General features: G+C 41.7%; 1 protein-coding gene across 5 annotated transcripts in view; it reads left to right on the forward strand.

The window, feature by feature from the left end:
* Positions 1 to 26,150, forward strand: part of klhl2 (kelch-like family member 2) — a 172,229-nt gene that overhangs the window by 53,887 nt on the left and 92,192 nt on the right. For all 5 annotated transcript variants that reach the window (XM_059964854.1, XM_059964856.1, XM_059964857.1 and 2 more), the window contains one exon: positions 17,638 to 17,759. In XM_059964854.1, the coding sequence (XP_059820837.1) occupies positions 17,638 to 17,759 (122 nt within the window). The remainder of the gene's footprint in view (positions 1 to 17,637; positions 17,760 to 26,150) is intronic.

Below are 26,150 nucleotides of genomic sequence, written 5' to 3' on the forward strand. Positions count from 1 at the left end.
AGGTTCAGAGGCATTGAATGCTCCTCATAAATTAACTCTTCCATTCCCAGGATCATTGTGAATCTCCTCTGGACCCTGTCCAACACCATTGCATCCTTTCTGAGATAAGCTGCCCAAAGCTGTTCATAATATTCCAAATGTGGTCTGACCAATGCCTTATATAAAGCCTCAGCATAACATCCTTGCTTTTATATTCTAGTCCTCTTGAAATGAATGCTAGCATTACATCTGCCTTTCTTGCCACCGACTTAACCAGTAAGTTAACTGTTAGAAAATCCTGCACTAGGTCTCCCAATTCCCTTTACAGTTTTGATTTCAGAATTCGCTTCCAGTTGAGAAAATAATCTGCCTTTATCTCTCCTACCCAAGTGCATGAATGTACACCATATTCCCCTCCCTTAATCCATCCAAGTCCTTCTGCAAGACTCCCTGCTTCTTCAACACTACCTGCCCCTCCACCTTTCTTTGCATCATCTGCAAACTTGGCCACAAAGCAATCAATTCTGTCATCCAGATCATTAACATATAACATGAGAGGTAGCCGATGAAACACTGACCCCTACAGTTATTATTAATAATATAGGAGTTTAGAATTGGGCAGTTAAGGTGTTGGATGTAGAATGACAAATGGATGAAAATAATGCAAACATATGTAAAACATGCTTATCTTCAATCACTATTTTTGTGTATGTATTTTAAAATCTTGGCAAGTGGACTGGTAACTGATCAGATGACTCTTTCTGATGGTTTCCCTAGCAATCATTCCAACACAGAGACCAAAAATTTTTAAGAAGTCCATCACCCTAGTTATATGCGTTTTAAAAAATTCCATTTTGTGTCATTTCTCTATGATTTAATACTTAAAATCCTTTCTTTTAACTGTCTTTTTCTAGGTTTCAGTATACATGCCTTGGGTGGGATAGAAGGGGGGAAGAAAGAGAAGTATTTTTTTTGTTATACTTGAACCTGGCTTCATCATTACATAGTGTTTTTAAGGATCTGGTTTTGGCTCAACTCCACTCTATGCCTAAACCCCTAGCCTCTTGCCTCTCCTAGAGGCTTAAAAATCATTGCCTTGGATGTGTTCAATGATTTAGCCCCCACAACTCTGAGCAGAGAATTTTAAAGGGGCATGATTCTCTTACATTTTTCCTTACTACTTAAATGGGTGATATTTTTTCCCTCGCTGTCATTAAGCCCCTTTGTAATTTGCATTTACCTTTCTAATTCCAAGACCTCTGTACTAACTCTTTCATGTAAGGAATACCTAGATTCCTCTACAGCAACATTCTGTAATCTCCCTCTCTTCATCAATGTGTTGTTTTACACCGAGCTTGGTAATTAGCTTGTAGATGCTTCATCACCAGTCAATGTGACATCCTCAGTGTGCAGTTGTTGGTGTTTCTCTCTGGGAGTGCTTGTGTTTATACAGGCCCCCTTTCGCTTGCCTTGGTCCTGATTGATTACACATTCATTTGACCTTTGAGTTCTATTGGTTTGTTTCTTTGGCTCCTAGGGGTTCATCGATGACGTCTATTTTGTTATGTTTGTTTATGGAGTTGTAGAAGTGAACCATGCGTAGAACAATTCGTGTTTGCCGGCGTCAGAACCTCCATGCTGTACCCAGATCATTGATGTTGTTACACTATTTCACTAAAGTGGATAACCTTACATACCCCTCTGCCAAGTTTTTGCCCTCATCCATGCATGTTACCATTGCATCCTGCTCCCATGTTTCTTCCTTGTCTGCTTTACATGTCCTCAGTTAAGTTGGCTGTAGTGTACTCAGTCTTTTAAAAATCAAAAATAATTACAGGTGTTGGACATCTGAAGTGAAAACAGTATGTTAGAAACATTCAGTTGGTCAGGCAGCAGTAGCAAAGTAAATGTATGTCACCGTATACAACCCTGAGTTTTGTTTTCTTGTTGGCATGCACAGTAAATACAAAGAAACAATAGAATCGATGAAAGACTGCACACTACAAGGTGGACAAACGAACAATGTGCAAAAGAGAACAAACTGCAAATACAGCATTAATAATAAATAAACAATAGATATTGAACAAGAGATGAAGAGTCCTTGAAAGTGAGTCCATAGTTCGTGTTATCAGTTCAGTATTGGACTGTGTGAAGTTATCCCCTCTGGTTCATGAATCTGAGGTTGAGGGGTAATAACTGTTCCCAAACGTCCTCCCTGATGGCAACAGTGAGATGAGAGTATGGCCTGGGTGGTGGGGATCCCAGATGATGGGTGCTGCTTTCCTGCAGCAATGCTCTACAGATGGTAGATTTGCTCAGTGGCGGGCAGGGCTTTCCCTGTGATGGACTAGGTGATGTCTATTATTATTATTATAATGACTTTTCCGTTCAAGGACATTGGTGTTTCCATACTAGGCTGTAGTGCATTCTCCACCACATGTCTATAGAATTTTGTCAAAGTTTTAGAATTCTAGGAGGGCAGAGGCATGGCTGTGTTTCTTTGAAACTGCACCTGCTCTCTACGGATTCTCTGAGATGAAGACACTGAAGAATTTAAAACTGCTAACCCTCTTTACCTCTGATCCTCTGAGGACTGGCTCATCGATCACCTGCTTCATCCTCCTGCAGTCAAAATATTCATAGTTTTGAAAAGGTACTTTTATGTTTCTTGTTGGTTTACTCTGGAAATCTGTTTGCTGTTATTTTTTTTTCCCTCAGCGATACTTTCCTGGTTTACAAACTTTTTTCCCCCTCTGAGTTTTTAAGCTGTTTTACAGTATAACAACAGTTAGGGGTTTGTAGATTTCTCTCTATGGGGTCTTCCGTTGCTTGCTGTCGGCCTCCATCCAGATTTCTTCTCACCATTGCTAACATTCTTTGTTAATAAATTTAACCCTATCTATCTGTCCTTACTGCAAATCCTTCCAATATTGTTAGTGCTCTGTAACATTGAGTTGCTCGATTTACTTTTATTTGTGCCATTAATGAATGAATGTTGTGCGCATTCAGAGAGGGTCTGTAATAATTACCCTGTTACTATATTTGTTTGTCTCTGATTCTATTTGTAGCTGTGCTTGTAAGCTTGTAGATGGTAAGTTAGAACTGGTGATTAATGTCAGTGTAATGTGCTAGTTAGGTTGCTTATCCACCCATTTTATCTCCTCTTATCTGTAGATGCTACAAGTACTTTGTACCTGCTGGACAAATGTGAGGGCCAAGATGCCTTTACTTTTACCCTGTGGATCCTCATAGTAACAAAATAATTACAGCTGCTTGCGACTGCTATAGAGTTCTAACACTGGCATAAAGCCAGCGAGTTTAGACCATTTGGCTCATTGAGTCTGCTCTGCCATTTCATCATGGCTGATCCGATTGTCCTCTCAGCCCCAACCTCCTGCCTTCTCCCCAAGGCCCTGACCAATCAACCTTTGCCTTAAATATACATAAAGACATGGCTGGTCATGGCAAAGAATTCCACAGAGTCACCACTCTTTGGCTAAAGAAATTCCTCCTCATCTTCATTCTAAAAGAACACTCCTCTATTCTGAGGCTGTGTCCTCTGGTCTAGGATTCTCCCACCATAGAAACATACTTTCCACATCCACTCTATCAAAGCCTTTCACCATTCGATAGGTTTCAATGAGGCCACCCCTCATTCTTCTGAATTCCAGTGATTACAGGCCCAGAGCCATCAGATGCACTTCACATGACAACCCGTTCAAACCTGGAATTATTTTTGTGAACCTCCTTTGAACCCTCTCCAGTTTCAGCACATCCTTTCTGAGATAAGGGACCCAAACCTGCTTGAAATACTCTCTAAAGAGTATTTAGAGAGTGAGACCTCACCAGTCCTTTATAAAGTTTCAAATACATTTTTGGTTTTATATTCTAGTCCTCTTGAAATGAGTCCTAACATTGCATTTGCATTCCTCACCACAGACTCAACCTGCAAATAAATCTTTAGGGAATTCTGCACAGGACCCCTTTCAACCCTTTAATTTCTCCTACCAAAGTGCATGACTGTACACTTCCTGACACTATTCCATCTGCCATTTCTTTGCCCATTCTCCTAATCTAAATCCTTCTGTAGCCTCGCTACTTCCTCAAAACTGACTGCCCTTCCACCTATCTTTGTATCATCTGTAAACTTTGCAATAAAGCCATCAATTCCATCATCCAAATCATTGATTATATAATGTAAAAAACATAGGTCCCAACACAGACCCCGTGGAACACCACTACTCATTGGCAGCCAACCAGAAAAGCTTCCATTTATTCCCACTCTTTGCCTCCTGCCAATCAGCCACTGCTTTATCCATGCTAGAATTTTTCCTGTAATAACATTGGGTTGTAGCTTATTAAGCTGCCTCATGTATGGCACCTTGTCAAAGGCCTTCTGAAAATCCAAGGACGCAACATCCACCAATTCTCCTTTGTCTATCCTGTTTATTTCTTCAAAGAATTCCAATAGATTTGTCAGACAAGATTTTCTCCTTGAGGAAACTGTGCTGACTATGGCCTATTTTTATCTTGTGCTTCCAAATACCCTGAGACCTCATCCTTAATAATCAACTCCAATATCTTCCCAACCACTGAGTCAAGCATTTCCTTTCTTCTGTCTCTCTCCCTTCTTGAAGAGTGGAGTGATATTTGAAGTTTTCCAGTCTTCCAGAACCATTCCAGAATCTAGTGATTCTTGAAAGATCATTAATAATATCTCCATGATCTCCTCAGCCACCTCTTTCAGAACTCTGGGTTGTATCTGGTCCAGGTGACTTGCCTACATTCAGACCTTTCAGCTTCCCAAGAACCTTCTCTCTAGTTAGGGTAACTTCACATACTTCACAACTCCTTCCACCATACTGCTTGTAAGTTCCACAATGAAGACTGATGCAAAATGCTTATTCAGTTTGCCCACTACTTTGTTGTCCACCATTACTACTCTCCAGTATTGTTTTCCAGCGGTTTGATATCTACTCTCACCTTTTTTTATACCTCGTGTATCTGAAGAAACTTTTGGAGTCCTCTGTACTATTATTGGCTAGCTTATATTTGTATTCCGCCTTTACCTTCTTAATGACTTTTATTTGCCTTCTGTTGGCTTTTAAAAGCTTCCCAATCTGCTAGCTTCCCACTAATTTTTGTTCTATTACATGCCATCTTTGTCTTCTCTTATTAGCCATGGTTTACATAGAAACATAGAAAACCTACAGCACAATACAGGCCCTTCGGCCCACAAAGCTGTGCCAAACATATCCTTACCCTAGAACTACCTAGGCTTACTCATAGCCCTCTATTTTTCTAAGCTCCATGTATCCATCCAGGAATCTCTTAGAAGACTCAATTGTTTCCGCCTCCACTGCTGCCGCTGACAGCCCATTCCATGCACTCACCACTCTCTGCATAAACACTTACCCCTGACATCTCCTCTGTACCTACTTCCAAGCACCTTAAAACTATGCACTCTCTTGCTAGCCATTTCAGCTCTGGGGAAAAAGCCTCTGACTATCCACACAATCAATGCCTCTCATCATCTTGTACACCTCTATCAGGTCACCTCTCATCCTCCGTCGCCCCAAGGAGAAAAGGCCGAGTTCACTCAACCTATTCTCATAAGGCATGCCCCCTAATCCAGGCAACATCCTTGTAAATCTCCTCTGCACCTTTTCTATGGTTTCCACGTCCTTTCTGTAGTGAGGCAACCAGAGCTGAGCACAATACTCCAAGTGGGGTCTGACCAGGGTCCCCTCTAGCTGCAACATTACCTCTCGGCTCTTAAACTTAATCCTACAATTGATGAAGGCCAATGCACCGTATGCCTTCTTAACCACAGAGTCCATCTGCGCAGCAGCTTTGAGTGTCCTATGAACTCGGACCCCAAGATTTCTCTGATCCTCCACACTGCCAAGAATCTTACCATTAATGTTGTATTCTGCCATCATATTTGACCTACCAAAATGAACCACCTCACACTTATCTGGGTTTGAACTCCACCGGCCACTTCTTAGCCCAGTTCTGCATCCTATCAATGTCCCGCTGTAACCTCTTGACAGCCCTCCACACTATCCACAACACCTCCAACCTTTGTGTCATCAGCAACTTACTAACCCATCCCTCCACTTCCTCATCCAGGTCATTTATAAAAATCACAAAGATTAGGGGTCCCAGAACAGATCCCTGAGGCACACCACTGGGCACCGGCCTCCATGCAGAATATGACCCGTCTACAACCACTCTTTGCCTTCTGTGGGCAAGGCAGTTCTGGATCCACAAAGCAATGTCTCCTTGGATCCCATGCCTCCTCACTTTCTCAATAAGCCTTGCATGGGGTACCTTATCAAATGACTTGCTAAAATCCATATACATTACATCTTAATTCAATCAGGTTCGTAAGGCATGACCTACCTTTGACAAAGCCATGCTGACTAATCCTAATCAAATTATGCCTCTCCAAGTGCTCATAAATCCTGCCTCTCAGGATCTTCTCCATCAACTTACCAACCACTGAAGTAAGTCTCACTGGTTTGTAATTTCCTGGGGTATCCGTACTCCCTTTCTTGAATAAAGGAACAACATATGCAAACCTCCAATCCTCCGGAACCTCTCCTGTCCTCATTGATGATGCAATAATCATTGCCAGAAGCTCAGCAATCTCCTCCCAGGCTTCCCACAGTAGCCTAGGGTACATGTCATCTGGTCCTGGTGATGTATCCAATTTTATGCTTTCCAAAAGTTCCAGCACATCCTTTTCCTTAATATCTACTTGCTCAAGCTTTTCAATCTGCTGCAAGTCATCCCTACAATCACCAAGATCCTTTTCTGTAGTGAATACTGAAGCCAAGTATTCATTACCTCTGCCATCTCCTCCAGTTCCATACACACTTTTCCACTGTCACACTTGGTTGGTCCTATTCTCTCACGTCTTATCCTCTTGGTCTTCACATACTTATAGAATGCTTTAGGATTTTCCTTAATTCTGTCCGCCAAGGCCTTCTCATGGCCCCTTCTGGTATTTCATTCTTAAGCTCCTTCCTGCTAGCCTTGTAATCTTATAGATCTCTATCACTACGTAGTTTTTGAACCTTTCGTAAGCTCTTTGTTTCTTCTTAACTGGATTTACAACAGCTCTTGTACACCACGGTACCTGTACCCTACCATCCCTTCTCTGTCTCACTGGAACATTTCTACGGAGAACCCCACGCAAATATCTACTGAACATTTGCCACATTCCTTCCCTACCTTTCCCTGAGAATATCTGTTCCCAATTTATACTTCCAAGTTCCTTCCTGATAGCCTCATATTTCCTCTTACTCTAATTAATCGTTTCCCTAGCTTGTCTGTTCCTATCCCTCTCCAATGTTATGCTAAAGGAGATAGAATTATGATCACTATCTCCAAAATGCTCTCTCACTGAGAGACCTGACCAGGTTCATTTCCCAATACCAGATCAAGTACAGCCTCTCCTCTTGTAGGCTTATCTACATATTGTGTCAAGAAACCTTCCTGAACACATCTAACAAACTCCACCCCATCTAAATCCCTCTGTCCAGGAAGTTGCCAATCAATATTTGGGAAATTAAAATCTCCCACTGCAACAATCCTGTTATTATTACTCCTTTCCAGAATCTGTCTCCCTATCTGCTCCTCGATTATCCCTGTTACTATTGGGTGGTCTATTATATATATATATAAAAAAAAACACCCAGTAGAGTTATTGATCCCTTCCTATTCCTAACTTCCAGTCATAGAGACTCCGTAGACAATCCCTCCATGGTGTCCACTTTTTCTGCAGCCGTGACACTATCTCTGATCAACAGTGCCACACCCCCACCTCTTTTGCCTCTCTCCCTGTCCTTTCTGAAACATCTAAAACCTGGCACTTGAAGTAGCCCTTCCTGTCCCTGAGCCATCGAAGTCTCTGTAATGGCCACAACATCATGGGTCCAAGTGCTGATCCACACGTTAAGCTCATCTGCTTTATTCATGATAGTCTTCTCATTAAAATAGACACACCTCAAACCCTCGGTCTGAGTGCTTCCTTTCTCTATCACCTGCCCATCCTCCCTTTTGCACTGTCTCCAAGCTTTCTCTATTTGTGAGCCAACGTCCCTTTCCTCCGTTACTTCAGTTTGGCTCCCACCTTTTAGAATACTCCTTGCATACTTCTTCCTCTTTGGGATCTTGTGCCTCCCAAATTGCTTCCAGAAATTCCAGCCATTGCTGCTCTGCCGTCATCCCTGCCAGTGTTCTTCTCCAATCATTTCTAGCCAACTCTCTCTCATGCCTTTGTAATTCCTTTTACTCCACTGTAATACTGGTACATCTGACTTTAGCTTCTCCTTCTCAAATTTCAGGGTGATTCCAATCATATTATGATCAGTCTCTTCTGGGTGACCTTTTACCTTAAGCTCTCTAATCAATTCTGATTTATTGCACAACTCCCAGTTTAATATACCTGATTATCCAGTAGGCTCAACCACGAGCTGCTCTAAAAGCTGTCTCGTAGGCACTCTAGAAATTTACCCTCCTGGAATCCAATGCCAACCTGTTTTGCCCAATCTACCAACCTATTGAAGTCCCTCATGACTATTGTAATGGCCCTTTTGCCATGCGTTTTCTATCACCCATTGTAATTTGTAGTTCTCATCCTTACTAATGCTTGGGGGTTTGTATACAACTCCCATCAGGGTCTTTTCACCCTTGCAGCTGTCCAAGCTCTATCCACAATGATTCAACACCTTCCAACCCTATGTCACCTGTTTCTAATGATTTGATTTCAGTTGTTTATAAACAGAACATTGCTGCCCCCTCTGCCTTCCTGCTTGTCCTTTTGATACAATGTGTATCCTTGGACATTAAGCACTCAACTCTAATATTCTTTCAGCCATGATTCAGTGATGCCTGCAACATCATACCTGCTAATCTGTAACTGTGCTGCAAGTTCATCTACCTTATTCCATATACTCATTCAAATACAACATCTTACAGTCCAGTATTCACTCTTTTTGATTTTGTCCACATTTTTCATTGCAACTCATCCTGTTGACGGCAACTTTGCCCTCTCCTCACTACACATTGCCTCTGTTTGTAAACAAGCCCCATCTCCAATGATTATTCCAAAATTCAAATCCTTTATTGGATCCTTTATTAAAAATGAGCAAACATACAATCTTGAAGCCAAAGACTATCCAGTGGTCAGTAAAGGATATGATGTTCGCCAGTCCCAACTCACAAGCTGCCACACAAAATGTGTGAGAATATGTAGCTTGATCCCTTAACATCTAGTGCACTCCCACTAACGTGACTAGTTACCATAGTAAATGTGCAACATGGAGTACAAAGCAAATAGAGAATGGATATGTGACTCCTGCACACCTCTCGCCCTCTATCCACTAATCATTAGCATTATAATACTTAATAGGCATGACTGCCTCCTGCAACAAAGTGTCTGGGTAACTTTTCCCCTCCCTGATTCATTAGTGTCCAACTTCAAGTAGAAGTTCCTCATGCTTGAATGCTACTTCACATTGGGCTGGGTATGGACTATGGCAATCTCCAACAACTGCCACTTTTCGGTTGTAACACTCCTTGCCATATCTATAGTTGTCAATTAACTTTTCCAGTGGTTGTTAATATTTTCATAATTTTGCCTCGTGAATGTAGGTTTAAAGTGCAAATAGTGCTCGCAGGGGATCATCGTTCAGAGTGAGAGTTTTATGAATGGAGGAAATTGCAATGCTCAGTAGCCAGTTGTTTTCCTTTCTTTCTATGATCTCTCATTCTTGGTTGCTGCTTCAGGCACAGCTGAGGTACTTCCCAGGGTACTAAAGACACACTCGGGAAACTGAAACTGGGCATGCCGAATCATCTTTCGAGTGGTGGAGAAAGAGGGTGTTGTTATATTACTGATGCGTTTCCCCAGGAGGGTAAAGAAACCTCACATAACCCTCACCAGTTTTTATTGCTGCCCCATAGACTGGTGTGACAACAGTTCGCCCATGAGTACAAGAAACTGCAGGGGGTCATGGGTGAAGTTCCGCACATCACAGTAACCATTATTTTCTACTTTTATTTGGGGCAAAAAGGCCCTGTGTTGTATTTTAAAGAATTCTCATGAAGGCAGCATCTGTCATTACAGACCCTTACCATGTGGCATATGCCCTCTTCATATTGCTACATTCAGAGAGGAGGTATAAGAGCTTAAAGACCCACAATCAGCCTTTTTGGAATGGCTTCTTCTTCTCTGTCATCACATTTCTAAATGATCCGTGAATGCTATCTTGTTATTTGCCTTTTGCACCACTAGTTTTGTAATGATTTTTGAGTTGCATTGTACTGCACCCACAAAACAACAAATTTTGCCACATATATCAATGATAATAAACCTGATTTTGATTCTATACTGGGAAACCAATGAGAGAACAGTCTATTTTAGGCTCTGGATTGTGCAATAAGGATGTTTATTAATGATATTGTAAAGAGTAATCAGAACATGATAAGATTTTAACACTGGCCATTTTCCTGTATTGCATTGTCATGTTGCTGGATTCATGATTCCTCTCAAAACCAGAAATCTATCAGTCACGACTGAAACTTTGTCTTCTCTTCCCCTTTAGGGTAGAAAATTATCAAAATCATTAACCTCTGAAGAAATTTATCTTCAGTTTAGTCCTAAATGGTCTACACCTTATTTTGGCGAAGAAAAGGATGACAGTATGAAAGGCATGTTAGCTACTACACAATTGAAAGGGTATAGTAATGTCGACATTTAAAGATATAATGAACTATTTGCAGCAATTGTTCATAACTTCAAGGCACAAATATGTAAAGGGGGAGTGGTTGAACTGTCAATTATGGGAAAAATTAATAAATATTAATTCACTTGGAAAACAATGACTGAGACGAGGCAATATGGATTTGTGGAAAAGAAAGCATCTTTGAGTAACATTGGTGTTTTGTGAGTGTATGGTAAAGCTGGTGATGAGGAACCTAGTGTTAGTGATTCATTTGGATTTTTGGAAGTTTCAGGAGGTCATTGAACATGAGTTTGAATGGACAGCATTGGGGAACTGTACTAGTCTGGGTTGATTGGTCAATATGGATAGAAAATGAAAGATACAAGATCTAAGTATCAACACCTCTTCAGGTTGGCAAGTTGTGGGATGTTAGAGGATCACAGCTTGGCCCCTACCTATTTACTGATTATATAAAAGGTTGCATGTCAGGACCAAATGTTGCATTTTCCATTTTAATGATGCAAAAGAAACAGGAGTGCAAGTAATGCAAAGAGGCTTTCATGAGGCTATAGACAAATGGGCAGTATTTAGAGTACAATCTTGTCAAGTGGCTTTCATCTCAGAGGAATTACAAATGTGGAGAATTTCCTATGAGTTTGGAAATGTTGTTGTCCAGTGCACTTGGGTGTTCATGTGCACAAGTTGTTTAATTAGGAATTTGATTTGAAGATTCATTGTTTCAGAATTTTTCAAGATGCTTTAATAGAGTCTTGGTGAGATTGCAGCTGGACTTTTAGTTGCAGTATTTCTCTCTAAAGGAGCATATCCATTCCAGAGAAAGAGTAGTGATGATTCACCGGACTAGTTCCTTGGATAGTAGATGGTCATATTTATTTATACTTTAAAAAAATGAAAGGAGGTTCCATTGAAGCATTGAAGCAGATGCTGGAAATCCAAAGCAACACACAAAATACTGGAGGAAGTCAGCAGGCCACGTAAGGTAGCATCTATGGAAAAGTGTAAACAATTGACATTTTTGGCTGAGATCCTTCATCAGGACTGGAAAGGAAAGAAGTCAGGGTAAGAAGCTGGGGGCAGGTGGAAGAAGAAGCACTAGGTGGCAGGTGATAGGTGAAACTGGGGGAGGGGGAGAAGTAAAGAGCAAGGAAGTTGATTGGTGAAGAAGATAAAGGGCCTGGAGAAGGAATGAAGGCCATGGAAGAAAGGGAAGGGGAAGGAGCACTAGAGCAAGGTGATGGGCAGGTAAGAGAAGGTATGAGAGAGGAATGGGGAATGGTGAAAGAGATGGGGTGGCAATTTCTGCAAATTGGAGAAATTGCTGTTCATGCCATCAGGTTGGAGTTATCCCTGACGGAATATCTGGTGTTGTTCCACCAATTCGAATGTGGCATATACAGGGTGGATGTTTTCCCAGGCTGAGCTCAGGCTTAGGAAACAATTTTAAAATGAGGTGTAGATCACTCAGAACTAGAGTGAGGAGCTGCTGATCTCTGTAATTCTCTGTTCAAATTGTGTGAAAAGACCAAATCAGAATCAGGTTTATTATCACCAGCATGTCTTGTGAAATTTGTTAACTTAGCAGCAGTACAATGCAATAGATGATACATTGGGTGAGCTTCATCTGAATCCTGGTGTCTTTAAGTATTCCGGCGAATTGAATAGTTACTGTTGTGGATTCTGCTTTAAATAATGTGAGAGGAGGTTCAGGTGAAGGCATATTTATAAAGGATAAGATGATGGTACAGGTTAGCACAATGGGCACGAATAGCCAGAACATGACAGGTGTGTTCAAATATGTGAGTATAGCTGGTGGTTAAAAGGCAAAATTACATGTTCTTGCTTGGAATGCTCTTAAGCATTCATTCATCAGATGATGCACAATTGGTATGGTTAACCATTGTTGAGATGATTAAAAATTAATATCAAGGCCCAACTGTTCAGTGGTGTTTGAAATTCAGAAGATAGGCAATCAGGGAAGCAGGTAGGTAGAAGGTTCTATACTACATAAAGGCATGATCAGTGTAATAAAGGATGGGATTGGTTGGTGGACGTAGACTCTGTTCTATAGTACATAACGGCATGGTCAATGTCCTGTGTGTAAAGTATGATATTAGTACAAGATTCAGCAATGGTCATTAGCTTCCATTCTGCATCTTAAAACTCTCTTGATTTCTAAATTTTTCTTATTGTGATGAAAGTGTATTAACCTAAAATAGTAACTCTTCTTTTCCACAGATGACACCTGATCTAAAAATATTTGCTTTTTATGTATATATTCAAGATTCTTTTCACCATTTTGCTTCTTATCACATCTTGGTGACTTGGTAGACAGGATTCAAAATTGGTTAGGCCATAGAAAGCAGAGGGTAGTGGTAGAGAAATGAAGGTCTGTGACCTGTGCTGGTCTGTAGAGATCAGTGCTGGGGCCACTAGATCAGTTGATGTAGTTGGTTAACAAATGTTCTAAATGGTGGAGTTGTGGATGGTTTAGAAGTTTGTCAAAGGATCAATTGGAGATGGAGGTAGAGAAATGGCATATGATGTTAAATCTGGATAAGTGTGATTGTTGCACTTTAGGAGGTCAACTGTATGGAGAAAGTATACAGTAAATGGTAGGACCCTTGGGAGAACTGGTATAGGGGAATCTGATGGCACATCTATTGTGCCATTAAAGTGGCAACGCAGGGTGTTGAGTATAAAAGTTGACAGGTTGTATAAAACTTTGGTTAGACTACATTTGGGGTATTATGTGCAGTACAATAATGATAGGGAGGAGTGTGAAAAATTTCAAACTTGGCTTAGGTGAAGTTGATGAATTGCCCTCACAAATAGAAACATCTATCTCATTCTCCATGAGGAGAGCAGAGTGAACAGTTTCTCAGCCACAGGTTGAAGCCGATGTGATGTATTGAATTTCCCCACAATTGTTGTACCCTAACCAACAGTCAGAAATTTAGATTTATTTTTAACCTTTCTAATTTAGTTGAGGAGCCAATAGATTAATTAACTCAGCACAAACCAGACATTTCTCTTTCTGAATGTTGCAGCAGCTTACTGAATAAATATTGTGAAACATTAATACACCATCATACTCCTACACCTTCATCCTGCAATTCTATCCCCCAAACCACCCCCAGGCTGGAAGCAAATGGAAGTAAATTATTTTATGTAGGATAGATACAAGTGCTGTAATTGCAGTCCTTTTGCTAGAGGAAGGAGAAAAATATAACTGCAGGAGGACGCCTTGGAAAGATGTAATGTATTTTTCTAGTTAATCTAATCTGAATGGTCCATGTACCATCGCCGAGAACGAGGTGAGAGTGTGGCCAGAGGACGCTTCAATCCCAGTCTTACAGACAACCTCAACCACTGCAATTTGCCTACCACCAAAATAGGTGGATGTCATCTCCCTGGCCATCCACTCATCTGTGGAGCATCTGCATAGTAAAGACGCGTATGTCCGACTCTTGTTTATTGGCTCACGTTCTGCCTTTAACACTTTAATTCAAAGCAAACACCTCACCAATCTCTGGACCCTGGGAGTCATCGACAGCTGGATCATCGACTTTCTGACCAGCAGACCGCAATCAGTAAGAGTAGGCAGGAACACCTTGGCCACAATTATTCTGAACACTGGTTCTCCAAAAGTTTTTGTTTCCTCAGCCCTCTCCTCTACTCCCTGTGCACTCATGACTGTGTGACCAGGTTCTGTTTTAACTCCAGGTGATGCCACTGTCATAAATAATGATGAGTCGGAGTACAGGAAGCAGATGGAGAACGTGGTGTCATAGCAACAATGTCACAAAACAAAGAGCTGGTCATTTACTTCAGAAGTGAGGGGGGCAGTGTACACACTTGTATCTCCATCAATGCTGTTGAGTATTTCAGCCTGCCCTCTTCCATCCCCTCTGACATCATGGCCAAGGAAACTCGCCAACACCTCTACTTCCTTGGGAAGCGAAGGAAATTCAGCATGTACCCATTGACTCTACAATTTTTATTAATGCACCATGCTGTCTGGATGCATAGTGGCTTGGTGTGGCAACTGTTATGCTTGTGAATACAGGAATTTGTTGACACTTGTGGGCACAGCTCAGCACGTCACAGGAGCCAGTCTCTCCGTCTATACTTATCACTGCCTCAGTAGTACAGCCAGCGTATTCAAAGACCCCATTGCCTCGGACATTCTCTCTCCTCTCCCATTGGGCATGAGATACAAAAGCCCAAGAACATGTGCTATCAGGTTCGTGGGTAGTTTCTATTCCACAGTTATCAGACTCAAATATGCTAAGATGGACTGCAGGCCTCACAATCTACCTTGTTAGATCTTGTACTTTATCATTTACCTGCACTACACTTTTTTAGTTAGCCTTTACACTTTACTCTGCATTATTATTGTTTTACTTTATTCTAGCTTAGTATACTGTGTAATGATTTGATCTGTATAAAGTATCAGCAAGACAGCTCTTCACTGTATTGGTACAGTGACTATACCAATAGAGACTAGACTTGAGAAGGGGCAGTGTTGGATCTTCTGTTAGGGACTGAAATAGGTCAGGTGACAGAGGTACATGTTGGGGAGCACTTCGGGTCCAGTGCTCACAATGCCATTAGTTTCAATATAATTATGGAGAAGGATAGGACTGGACCCAGGGTTGAGATTTTTGATTGGAGAAAGGCTGACCTTGAGGATATGTGAAAGGATTTGGAAGGAGTGGATTGGGACAATTTGTTTTATGGGAAGGATGTAATAGAGAAATGGAGATCATTTAAAGGTGAAATTTTGAGGGTACAGAATCTTTATGTTCCTGTTAGGTTGAAAGGAAAGGTTAAAAGTTTGGGAGAGCCATGGTTTTCAAGGGATATTGGAAACTTGGTTAGGAAAAAGAGAGAGAGATCTACAATAAATATAGGCAGAATGGAATAAATGAGGTGCTCTAGGAATATAAAGAATGTAAAAAGAATCTTAGGAAAGAAATTAGAAAAGATAAAAGAAGATATGAGGCTGCTTTGGTGAAAATAAATGCAAAGGGTTTCTCCAGTTATATTACTAGCAAAAGGATAGTGAGGTATAAAACTAGTCCCTTAGAGAATCAGAGTGGACAACTATGTGCGGAGCCAAAAGAGTTGGGGGAGATTTTGAAAAATTTCTTTTCTTCGGTATTCACGAAGGAGAAGGATATTGAATTGTGTAAGGTAAGGGAAACAAGTAGGGTAGTTATGGAAATTATGATTAATGAAGAGGAAGTACTGGCACTTTTAAAGAATATAAAAGTGGATAAGTTTCTGGATCCTAACAGAATGTTCCCTAGAACCTGAGCGAAGTTAGTACAGAAATAGCAGGAGCTCTGACAGAAATAGTTCAAGTGTCATTAGAAATGGGGATGGGTCCGGAAAATTGGTGTATTGCTCAAGTAGTTCCATTGTTTAAAAAAGTTCTAAGAGTTGACGTCAGTGGTGGTTGAATTAATGGAAAGTATTCTTAAAGATGGTATATATAATTACCTGGATATACAGGGTCTGATTAGGAACAGTCAACATGGATTTGTGTGTGGAAGGTCATGTTTGACAAATCTTATTGAATTTTTTGAAGAGGTTACAAGGTAAGTTGACGAGGGTAAAGCAGTGGATGTTGTCTATATGGACTTCAGTAAGGCCTTTGACAAGGTTCCGCATGGAAGGTTAGTTAGGAAGGTTCAATCATTAGGTATTAATATTGAAGTAGTAAAATGGATTCAACAGTGGCTGGATGGGAGATGCCAGAGAGTGGCGGTGGATAACCGTTTGTCAGGTTGGAGGCGGGTGTCATATACGTTAATGATCTGAATGATGAGGTGGTAAATTGGATTAGTAAGTATGCAGATGATACTAAGGTAGGTGGCGTTGTGGATAAAACTTGCAGAGAGATTTAGGCCAGTTAGAAGAGTGGGCTGAACGATGGCAGATGGAATTTAATGGTGATAAGTGTGAGGTGCTACATTTTGGTAGGACTAATCAAAATAGGACATACGTGGTAAATGGTAGGGCATTGAAGAATGCAGTAGAACAGAGTGATCTAGGAACAATGGTGCATAGTTCCCTGAAGGTAGAATCTCATGTGGATAGGGTGGTGAAGAAAACTTTTGGTATGCTGGCCTTTATAAACCAGAGCATTGAGTATAGGAGTTGGGATGTAGTGTTAAAATTGTACAAGGCATTGGTAAGGCCGAATGTGGAGTATTATGTACAGTTCTGGTCACCAAATTATAGGAAAGATGTCAACAAAATAGGGAGAGTACAGAGATGATTTACTAGAATGGTACCTGGGTTTCAGCACCTAAGTTACAGAAAAATGTTGAACAAGTTAGGTCTTTATTTTTTGGAGCATTGAAAGTAGAGGGGGGACTTGATAGAGGTATTTAAAATTATGAGGGGGATAGATAGAGTTGACGTGGATAGGCTTTTTCCATTGAGAGTAGGGGAGATTCAAACAAGAGGATATGAGTTGAGAGTTAGGGGGCAAAAGTTTAGGGATAACACGAGGGGGAATTTCTTTACGCAGAGAGTGTTAGCTGTGTGGAACGAGCTTCCAGTAGAAGTGGTAGAGGCAGGTTTGGTATTGTCATTTAAAGAAAAATTGGATAGGTATATGGACAGGAAAGGAATGGAGGGTTATGGGCTGAGTGCGGGCCAGTGGGACTGGGTGAGAGTAAGCGTTCGGCACGGACTAGAAGGGCCGAGATGGCCTGTTTCCGTGCTGTAATTGTTATATGGTTATATGTCACAATAATAAACCAATACCATGTCCTGAGAAATGTTTATAATACAGATAAATTTAATTGAAATGTGATCTACAAATGTACAATGAAAGCAAAGGTGTTTAGATGGGAAGATGAAATCATGATACATTTTTATTTTTCAGGTGAGATGAGTGAGAGCAAGGCAAAGAGAGTACGCATTAAGGAAGTGGATAAATGGACGTTGAACATCCTTATTGACTATGTCTACACAGCTGAAATTCAGGTTACAGAAGAGAATGTTCAGGTACATTGAATAGATCATGCTGTTTGAAATCAAAGGATAGTAATTGCACAAGAGTAGACTTGCATCTTTTAAAGGCTTCTGAAATGGATACTGTTTAATGATAGTAAGGCCTTTGTATTTGCATTGAACAGTATGATGCAGGAACAGGCCCCGGACTCTCAAATCTGTGCCAACTGTGCCAATCAACTGGCAGGAGTGTTCAAGTCTGATGCCAGTTTAATCCCTTCTGCCTGCACTTGGGCTATATCCTTCCCTTCCCAATGCCTCTGTATTTGCTTTGACCACCTTCCCTGGAAGCTATCCAAACACTAACCAGTCTGTGTACAGAACTTAAAAGAAATCTTTACCTTACAAATCTCCTTTCAAACTTTTTCACTTTAAATGTGTATCGTCTTGTAGAGCCAGAACAATGTTCAGGAATTCTAATCAGTCGATGAATAATCCAAAATCTTGTATGCATGCATGTATTTGCAATTATACATGTCTGTTAGTTTGGGTGTGTGCACACAGCTATGAGATAAAACTTAAACAAGTGATGAAATCTACTGTAGATTAACTACTGACTTGGGTGTAGGCTCCAAAATTCAAATTAACTGTGCTGAAGTGGGGATATTTTGTATCCTCAGTAGCTTAGTGCTAAAGTATGTGTATAAACCCCAGGTTTATGCTAAATTAGTTTATTTCAGTCAGGGCAACGATTGGACAGTGAGTTCGGTTGCTTCCATATCAGAGTAACGTTTCCCATGACAAATGCTGTTTCATTGGTTGTGAACTATTCAGCTGTGATTTCCCCCCCCCCCCCCCACCACCCCCAAGGCAGACAGCTCTGAGGCAGCAACAATAGGCTTCAGCAGCTTGGTTGAGGAGTCAATTTCCAGAATAGTGATGTTGAATAGAAATTGCTGACCCACCCAGCAGATGTCTCGCAGTGTTGTTTCAACCACATGGCAATTTTAATAGAAATCACTCTGTGTGCATGTTCCCACTAATGTTATACACTTAATCTACAGCATTAGCATTCAAACACACAAGTAATAAGGCACTTATGTAGACCGAGCAGTGACTCTCATTGCTGCTTCTCCTAGCCAGTTTACCAACAAGGACAAAAAAATATTTGCAATGAGCACTCAGGTACAATGAGACCATGGATTATCAGATAGTTTTGTGTATTTTTATTTACTACACTGTTTATCAGTTAGATCCAGATTGGTTAACCAGCTGAGGAGTTCAAGGCTGATGACCAAGCAATCAATTACTGTAACACAGAAATATTGATGACTGCTTTAGAGAGTGACACATTTTACCAGCCATAAGACCATAACGTATAGAAACAGATTTAGGATCTTCAGCCCTTTGAATCTGCTCCACCATTCTGTCAGAGCCATTTTCTTTCAACTCCATTCTGCCTTCTCCCCGCAATCCTTCACCACCTCACCAATCAAGAATCAACCAATCTCTGCCTTATGTCCTTCTGTACACCCAGTGATTTGTCCTCCAGAGACCTTTGTGGCAATGAATTCCACAGATTCGCCACCCTCTGGCTGAGGAAATCCCTTTTCATATTGGTTTATTTAAAAAAAAAGGCATTACTTTATTCTGATGATGTGCTTTTGGATCCTACACTCTCCTACTGTCGGAAGCATGCTCTCCCCATCCACGCTGCCTTTCAGTGTTGGGTAGGTTTCAATAACTTTGCTCACTTCCTCCCTCCCCCTCTACTGCCATCCTTCTGAAGTCCATTGAGTACAGGTTTGGAGTCGTAAAACCACTTCACATGCCTTTCATTCCTGAGGTCATCCTTGTGAACCTTGTCTGGATCTTCTCCAGTGCCAAACTTGCTCTCCGTATTCCTAATGTGGTGGGGGGGGGGGGGACCAGTACTTTATAAATCCTCAGCAGGTTCTTCCCATTTCTCTGCAATTCTCGAACAGAATTCAAGAAAAAAATTAGTTTACACATGACCATTAAATTGCCATGCCCCTTGTTCCTGCTGAGCTACATAGTAAGGTCATGGTTGAACATTTTCTTGCCTGATTATTATACTTTGTGATTCAGTTATACCCAGCCCTGAGTGTCTATCCAATTTCCCTCACATTTCAGGCAGCTGCTTTAGTCAGTGCCTTAGCTTGTGGTCCTTTTTTTAAAAACCACTTTGTTATAAATCAACGTTCAAATTCATGATTAATGAGGATTAAAAGTGTGAATCCTCAGCTTTTGTGGCTTGTAGGGGGCCATGATGTTTGGGTTGTCATGATATTGTTGCCTTTTTCGCGTGCCTTGTATGATTTAATCTTGTATGAATGTTGCAGATTCAATAGACTGACAAAAAATTGTCCCTTCACTGCAGAGTTGAAAATGGGGGAGGGGTGTGTGGCCTCTCAATCCCATCTGTTAAAGAAGGGGACTGCAATAATATATTTGCCAGTTCTGAGCAGGGTCACATCAATGACATATGGCAGCCAGGGCCGTTTTGGAGGCTGTCAGTCCTTAGTTTCTGAAGAAAGCCCACAGTTCCGTACCGCTGTACAAGCTGTATCAGTGCCTGCTGCCTAGGTCACTGCATGACACTTGGTATCCCCAAGAAGACTCTTGAGTCCCCAAGACTCGTGGGCCCACCAGGTTAGTGTCAATAACAGGATTTGTTACTGAGGGGGAGATGTCACCATGTCAACCCAAGTAAGTTTATCAGCAATGTTGTTAAATCTGGTCATTGGCAAATCATCTTTCAAATGGGCATTGAGGTGGTAAACTGTAACATAACATCCAATGATCGGCTCCAAATGTCCTTCCGTAACTCCACTGCTCATAATGGATGCCCCATAACTGTATGGGACTGCTGGTTCCATCGGGGCAACCAGACGGCAGGTCCATTAGCCACAGCCCAGGAATCAGTATAAAAATGAGTTGCTTCAGTTTCGTGTATAATGACAGTGTGCACTGCTACAAGCTCTGCATATTGACTTCACCCATCGCACTTGCTTCCTTCTTCAGAACTTGTTAGGTAAGTGGTTTAAAGGCAGAGGCCTTCCAACGACAATGACCATTCTTCCATACCACAGAACCGTTGGTAAATCAGGCGTGCTGCTGCTGAGCAGGAGTCAGAAGATCACAGGGAACACCCCACACACCAGGCGAGACTTCGACTGGAGTAGCTTCAGGTGTGGGTGACAGAGAAGACTCGGCAACCAGTTCATGTATTTTACTAATTCTGTCCGGTACCTTTATGTTTGTTCACAAATATACCACTTCCACTTGACATTCGAACTCTGTTGTGTACGCTCTGCCTTCTGGGTGAGTATGTCAGAGAGTCCCCATCCCATAATGGGAAGGTCATGGTGGGGAGAGACGAGAGAATCCCCCGAGTGTGTTTCAGTCTCTACAAAAGCTCAGAATCGGGCAAAAATCTTTTTCTCAAACCGTGGAGGCAGATGGGGAATGTGTCAGTGCCAGTATCCTGAAAGGCAGTAAAGCTTTGGACAGCTTGTTTTGTCAGAGGGGTTCAATGTCCAGGATCTTATTTCAGACCTTATTGGTAATTATTCTCTCACCCTTAGTCCATTGTAATTCCAGAAAATGAACAGTCGTAGGTGGGCTCTGTAGTTCATTGGGGTTAGTCTCCTATCCCTTGATTGAATGTGATCTATCGAACATTGATTGCTTCGGAATCTCTTCCAAGGATTACCGTAAGCACGGTGAGCTACTTCAGCGCTGTGGGGTAGGACACATTCACGCAAACCCCGTGCCAGCACACTATGCCAAATATAGGACTATGGACAGATCCCTGTGGAATCTGTAACATTCTACTGACGGCTGTTCCATGTGAAAGAAAACTGATTTCAGACTGCTCAGCAATATGGGTGGAGAAGAGATTCAGCCATCACGAAACAGCACATCCGGATGCCTTCCCTGTTGTTACAACCAGGCCAGCTTGAAGAAGTCACTGAACAACTACCACCAACATCACCTGTGGAACCAAGAAGAGCCATCACACTTGCCCACTGTTATACCACCATCAGAATGCTTACTGTGCCATCCCATACCCACACCGTGGCAAGTCCAATCACCTGGCTGTACTTCTACTCCCAGCACAAAGGCCGAGGCCAAAGGCTACAGCTCCAAGGAGGTAATCTCAAGGTGGAGGAGCATCAGGATGGCTTTGAGTCAATGGACTAGGCAATGTTTAGGTTTTCATCTTTAAACTCGATGAATGTGCCGCAATTGTCACTGTCTAACCCTTATGCGAGTGTGTGCTTTCGAGAACATGCTAGACATGCCCAAACCAAAAGCTGTGGATGAACCAGGAGAGTCATGGTCTGCTGAGGGCTAGATCTGTGGCATACAAGATCAGTGATCCAGAACTATACAAGAAGTCCAGATATGGCCTTTGGAAGCCTATTTTATGAAAGATAAAGCAATTCTGATTGAAGTTGGAGATGCAATCAGCTCTGATAGGGTTAACAGGTCATTACTTTCTACAAAGCAAAACCTAATATTGTGAATGGCAGTGAGTTTTCATTTCCAGATGAGTTCAGTGCCTTTTATGCACACTTTAATAGGGAGAACAAAATCACACCTGTGCAAATCCCTGAATCAATCCCTGTGATCTCTATTTCAAAGATCAGCATCAGAACATCTTTCAAGAGAGTGAAGACCCCGCAAGGTGTCAGATCCTGATGGTGCACCTGGTAGGGCACTGGAAACATCTGCCAATCAACTGGCGGGAGTGTTCAAGAACATCTTCAGTCCCTCACTACTGCAGTCGGAGCACCTACCTGCTTCAAAATGGCAGCAATCGCACTAATGCCCAAGAAGAGCAGGGTGAGCTGCATCAAGACTATCACCTGCATCTACTGTGATGGAGTGCTTTGAGAGGTTAGTCATGGCCAGATTCAACTTTTACCTAAGCAAGGAACTGGGCCCACTGCAATTTGCCTATTGCCATATTAGGACTACAGCATATGCAATCCCACTGGCTTTCTGCTTGGCCTTGGATCACCTGGGCAATAGCAATACCTGTGTCAGGCTGATGTTTATTGACTACAGCTTAGCGTTCAATGCAATCATACCCTCAATTCTAATCAGCAAGCTCCAAAACCTGGGCCTCTGTCCCTGGATGCTTGACTTCCTCACTGGGAGACCACAATCAGTGCAGATTGGAAATGACATCTCCTTATTGATAGTCAACCCTGGCACTCCTCAAGGGATACATGCTCTCTCCATCCATGACTGTGTGGCTAGGCACTGCTTAAATACTATCTATAAATTTGCCGATGGCACATCTGAAATTCTACTATCAATAGATGGTGACGAAGGTGTACAGGAGCGAGATAGATCAGCTGGTTGAGTGTGTCACAACAACCTTGCACTCAATGTCAGTGAAACCAAGAAATTTACAGTGGACTTCAGGAAAAGGAAGCAGAGGGAATACCAGTTCTCATTAAAGGATCAGAAGTGGAAAGGGTGAGCAGTTTCAAGTTCCTGTGTGTCAACATCTCTGCCGATCTATCCTGTGCCCAACATATTGATGCAATTGCAAAGAAAGCCTATAAGAGACTTGGTAGGTCACCAAAGACTCCTTAAATTTCTACAGATGAACCATGGAAAGCATTCTAGTTGGTTGCATCACAGTCTGGTTATGGGAAGCCAATGTATGGATTCGGAAAAAGCTGCAGAAAGTTGTAAGCTCGGCCAGCTCCATCATGGACACTAACCTTCCCAGCGTCGAAGATGGCTTCAAAAGGCAGCATCCATCATTAAGGACATTCTTCTCTTTGTGTCCATCAGGAAGGAGGTACAGGAGCTTCAGGATATACACTCAATATTTCAGGAACAGCTGCTTCCCCTCCAACATCAAATTTCTGACTGGACGTTGAGCTTATGAACACTGCCACATTTTTTTCTTTTTTTTTTGCACTGATTTAATTTTTAAAATATATTATTGTAAGTTAGTTTTTCTTATGTGTTTCAATGTATTACTGCTGCAAAACAACATATTTCACAACATAAGCCGGTGGTATTATACCTGATTCTGGTTCAGGCGAGGCAGGAAGGCTGATTTGTCAGTGTTTTGCTCATTACATGTTGCTGACCCAGTCTACTAGTTACATCCTTCAGGATTGGCCAGCTTGCTCTGAGGTGGTTGTCACCAAGCAACCTGGAGTGAAGGGCTTTGATGTCTGCCATTCATAATAGATTCTATGTTGTTACAGCCTTCAGTGATCCTCCAAATATTGTTAAATATGGTGGAGCATTGATTCCTTGGGTAGTGGGGAAACCATTGGCTGATATTTGCAGTGATTTCCTTGCCCATGTTTGACTTGATGCTGAGAGACTTGCATGGGGTCAGAGTCATAGATTTAAACCTACGGATTCTAATGGACTCAACTTATGAATTCAAATTTGAGGGTTATAAGGACTACTCCCTCCTGCCTGTATACCCCTTTGTCAGTGGGTCTGTTCTGCTGGTGGAAAAATGCATACCCAGAGATTGTGATGGAGAAGACTGGCACATTACTGGCTGGGTATGATTTAGAACAGAGCTAGACCTGTACTAATTTGTGGGATTGTTACCAATTTATACCACAGATACTAGACATTTTTGAGGTTGATATTTTACAATATCAACTTGGCTAGATTTAATTTTGCCTTTTCTAAAATTGGTGCCTAGTTCTCTGGTAGCTAGCTTCTTGAGTACAATTGTATTGTTACTACCATTTTGAAGGGCAATTAAACATATGGCGACTTCTGCCATGTTTAGAAAGGAAATTTGATGGGGAGCAAATGCTGTCCTATCCAGCAATACCCAGATCTCAGGATACCAAAAACAGAAGCAAAATTGTGACTAGATGCCAAATGGCTGCCACAGCAGAGCCCTGTTGTTCTGGGGTAAGCAAGCAAACCCACACTGGCATGTCTGCTTTTCTGCTATCATTTCTGTTGGGATTGGTGCCCTTGTTCATTTTAATTATTTCTGAGTTTTTAAAGTAGTTTTAAATAATTATATAACACTTTTAACAGATTTAGAAATAATCAGTCCTCTTGATTGAAGACAAAGCTGTACACGCTGGGTTTGTCTTATAGGCTTCTGCCACACTCTGCCCAAGGTCTGGCTGGCTTGAGTCCTTGCTGTTCCTCAATAACAGTGCTGAAGGCGTGGGGCTTAGTAAGTGTGAGTGGGAGGAGATCATGGACAATGAGTCTGGAGTGCAGGCTGAGACTGAATTGATTCAGCCTGTGTTTGTTTTTATAAAGCATTTTCTTGTGAAACTAGCTTTGAATGTCAAGCCATATTTTCAGTTTCTTATTTCTAATTGTAAGTGCGTAACCGGAGTGTTGTTTTTTTTGGCTATGTGGTTTCAGTCAATGGTTTAATTGTGGGTTGTACTTTTATACATGAGTGTTTTGTGTGCGCTGTGTAAAGTGGCCCTTTTATGACAAGATAAGTGGCTGATTGTTTGGCAGAGAGCAGAGGACTCTGAAGAACCTGACTGATGCTTCTCTCTCAGCCACCATGGCCAGGACATTGATTAGCCTATTTATATTGTAGAATCCTTCTACTCAAAATATTGCTACTGCCCTTGAATCAATCATTGAATTTCAATGTAAACAGTTTTTACAAGCTCTTGGAGAAGCAGTCTTATTAAGCATGGTCAGCAAGGTTTTTTACTTGCCTCATTAGCCTGATGGAGTTTGTCAAGGAAGTATCTAAAAATCGATGAAGGTAGAGTGGTGGCTTTTTGTAAGGCAAGAATGGTTCCCCATGTTAGGCTCATTCAGAAGGTCATGTGGAATGGGAACCATGGAAACTGCTGTGTGGATTCAGAATTGACTTGTTCACATTAGGTAGTAGATCGAGCATATTCTGCCTGGAGGTCAGTGACAAGTGGTGTTCTGAGTCTCCTATTCTTTCTGATCTTCATAAGTGATTTAGATAAGGAAATAGAAAGGTAGTTAGTATGTTTGTGTATGACACTAAGGTTGGTGGTGTCGGCAGTTGTGCAGAAGGTTGGCCTAGGTGACAATGGGGCACAGGATGCGGAGCTCGGTTGAGAAGTAGAAAATGGAGTTCAGTCCGGAAAAGTGTGGAGTGTTACCTCTTGGAAGATGGATCATGAAGGCAGAGTGCAAGGTTAGTGGCAGGATTCTTAGTAGCATTTCCGAACAGAGGGAGCTTGGAGTTCGAGTCTCAAAGTTGCTGCACAGGTTGAAAAGGATGGTTAGGAAGGCGTGTGGTGTGTGTTGGCCTTCATTAGTCAAGGGACTGAGTTCAATTGCAGCAAGGTAATATTCCAGCTCTGTAAAACCTTGGTTCAACCACACTTGATCAGTTCTGGTTGCCCCATTGTTGGAAGGATGTGGAAGCTATAGAGGGGTGCAGAAGAGATTTATCAG

Source organism: Hypanus sabinus, chromosome 3, assembly GCF_030144855.1.
Source record: "Hypanus sabinus isolate sHypSab1 chromosome 3, sHypSab1.hap1, whole genome shotgun sequence".
Lineage (NCBI taxonomy): Eukaryota > Metazoa > Chordata > Chondrichthyes > Myliobatiformes > Dasyatidae > Hypanus > Hypanus sabinus.